Source organism: Nothobranchius furzeri, chromosome 3 (assembly GCF_043380555.1).
Source record: "Nothobranchius furzeri strain GRZ-AD chromosome 3, NfurGRZ-RIMD1, whole genome shotgun sequence".
NCBI lineage: Eukaryota > Metazoa > Chordata > Actinopteri > Cyprinodontiformes > Nothobranchiidae > Nothobranchius > Nothobranchius furzeri.
In genome coordinates this window covers 49,284,825-49,286,433 of record NC_091743.1, presented here as the reverse complement: position 1 = coordinate 49,286,433, position 1,609 = coordinate 49,284,825, and the positions used below count along the sequence as shown (strand labels likewise).

General features: G+C 43.3%; 1 protein-coding gene across 1 annotated transcript; it reads left to right on the top strand.

Moving 5' to 3' along the window:
- Nucleotides 1-1,609, top strand: LOC107385646 (insulin-like growth factor-binding protein 6). The gene is made up of 4 exons (XM_015959684.3): nucleotides 1-424; nucleotides 744-772; nucleotides 863-982; nucleotides 1,100-1,609. The coding sequence occupies exons 1-4, from the start codon at nucleotides 103-105 to the stop codon at nucleotides 1,202-1,204; spliced, it is 576 nt and encodes a 191-aa protein (XP_015815170.3). The 5' UTR covers nucleotides 1-102; the 3' UTR covers nucleotides 1,205-1,609.

Genomic DNA, 1,609 nt, shown 5'->3' with positions numbered 1-1,609 from the left:
TTAAACCATCCTCTCAAATAAAAGGACAGAGTTCAGTCTGAGGATTAACTTTGCGCTGAGGAATCGGACACAAGTTATCGCTGTAAAACTTTAAAAGCAAGGATGCTCATCTACACGAACATCCTGGTGCTGCTCCTCTCAGAGAGGACTCTGTGTAGCGTGCTGATCCCACTACCCAGAGGATGTCCCACCTGCGAGGGGAAGCTGCTTCAGGGTCCGCCGCCTGCGGATTTAAATGCCACCACGCTGGCTGTTGGAGAGCCATGTGGTGTCTACACCCTGAGCTGTGCCCAAGGTCTTCGCTGTGAGCCTCCACAAGATGAGCAGAGGCCCCTCCGAGCCCTGCTGGAGGGCAGGGGAGTCTGCAGCAAAGCCACCACCACCACCACCGCCACCGCCACCACTGCACAGGTCCACACTGAAGGTATACACTCACACACACACACACACACACACACACACACACACACACACACACACACACACACACACACACACACACACACACACACACACACACGAGTCTTTGGCCCTCAACATGAAAAAAGATCTTTTCTGTGGACGACTGTTTTTGTTTAAATGAAAATCTGAACTGTTCTTTTAGCCTATCAACTCTTTATTGCTTCTAGTGTACTTAAAGCAAAATATGTTACAGAACATTTTCTCAGCACATTCGGAGTAAAACAGCATGCTAACAAAAAGATGACTAAACTATTTCATTTGTATATTTTTTCTGATTTTAGAACCAACTCCTACTGAGAATCCAAATGAGGTAAATTACTTTGTGTACTTCAGCAAAAGAGCACAGCTCTGACAGGAAATGAATCATGCGTTTGCTACATAAACCTGCCTCCTCCTGCAGGCCCCGTGCCGTAAACTGCTGACTACACTTACTAAGGGTCTCGAGGCACATTTATTTAAGTCTCATCATGAAATCTACATGCCCAACTGTGACAAGAGAGGCTTCTTCAAAAAGAAACAGGTAGGTTTGCAAAAACTGTAAAATACTGATGACTTGACAAAGGGAATTAAACTGTAGTTTGCTGTAGAGATTGGTGGAATCTGTGATTTTTATTTTTACTTGATCTTCTGTGCCCAGTGTTGGTCCTCTAGAGGTAAGCAACGTGGAAAGTGTTGGTGCGTGGACGAGGACGGCACGCCGATCGCTCCAAAGAATAAACAGAAGGGCAGTTTGAGTTGTTAGAGATGGAAACGATGGAGCGTCTCAGATGAAGGAATGTAAACAAACTGAACACAGAGAATCTCATTTGTCATCTTTCATCAGACTGAAGCAAACTTCATCCCAGGAAAGTTTGTTTGAGAATGAGATGAAACTCTGTCTGTGTGCGCCCTCTGCTGAACACAAACACACCTGCCTGTATTAACTTATATACCAACAAGACTGCATTAAACCCATGATGAAAACACATGTAGATAAACATGTTACATATTGTTTAACCTGCTAAAATAAGGTCCTTTTAGGTCCAGTAATGTCTCAAACTATGAACCACGTCAGGTACAAATACATATCTTTGTAATGCATTTATACATTTTCAGTATTTTTCTTCCTCATCTGAAACTTTTATAACTATTTCTGTATTTAACACAC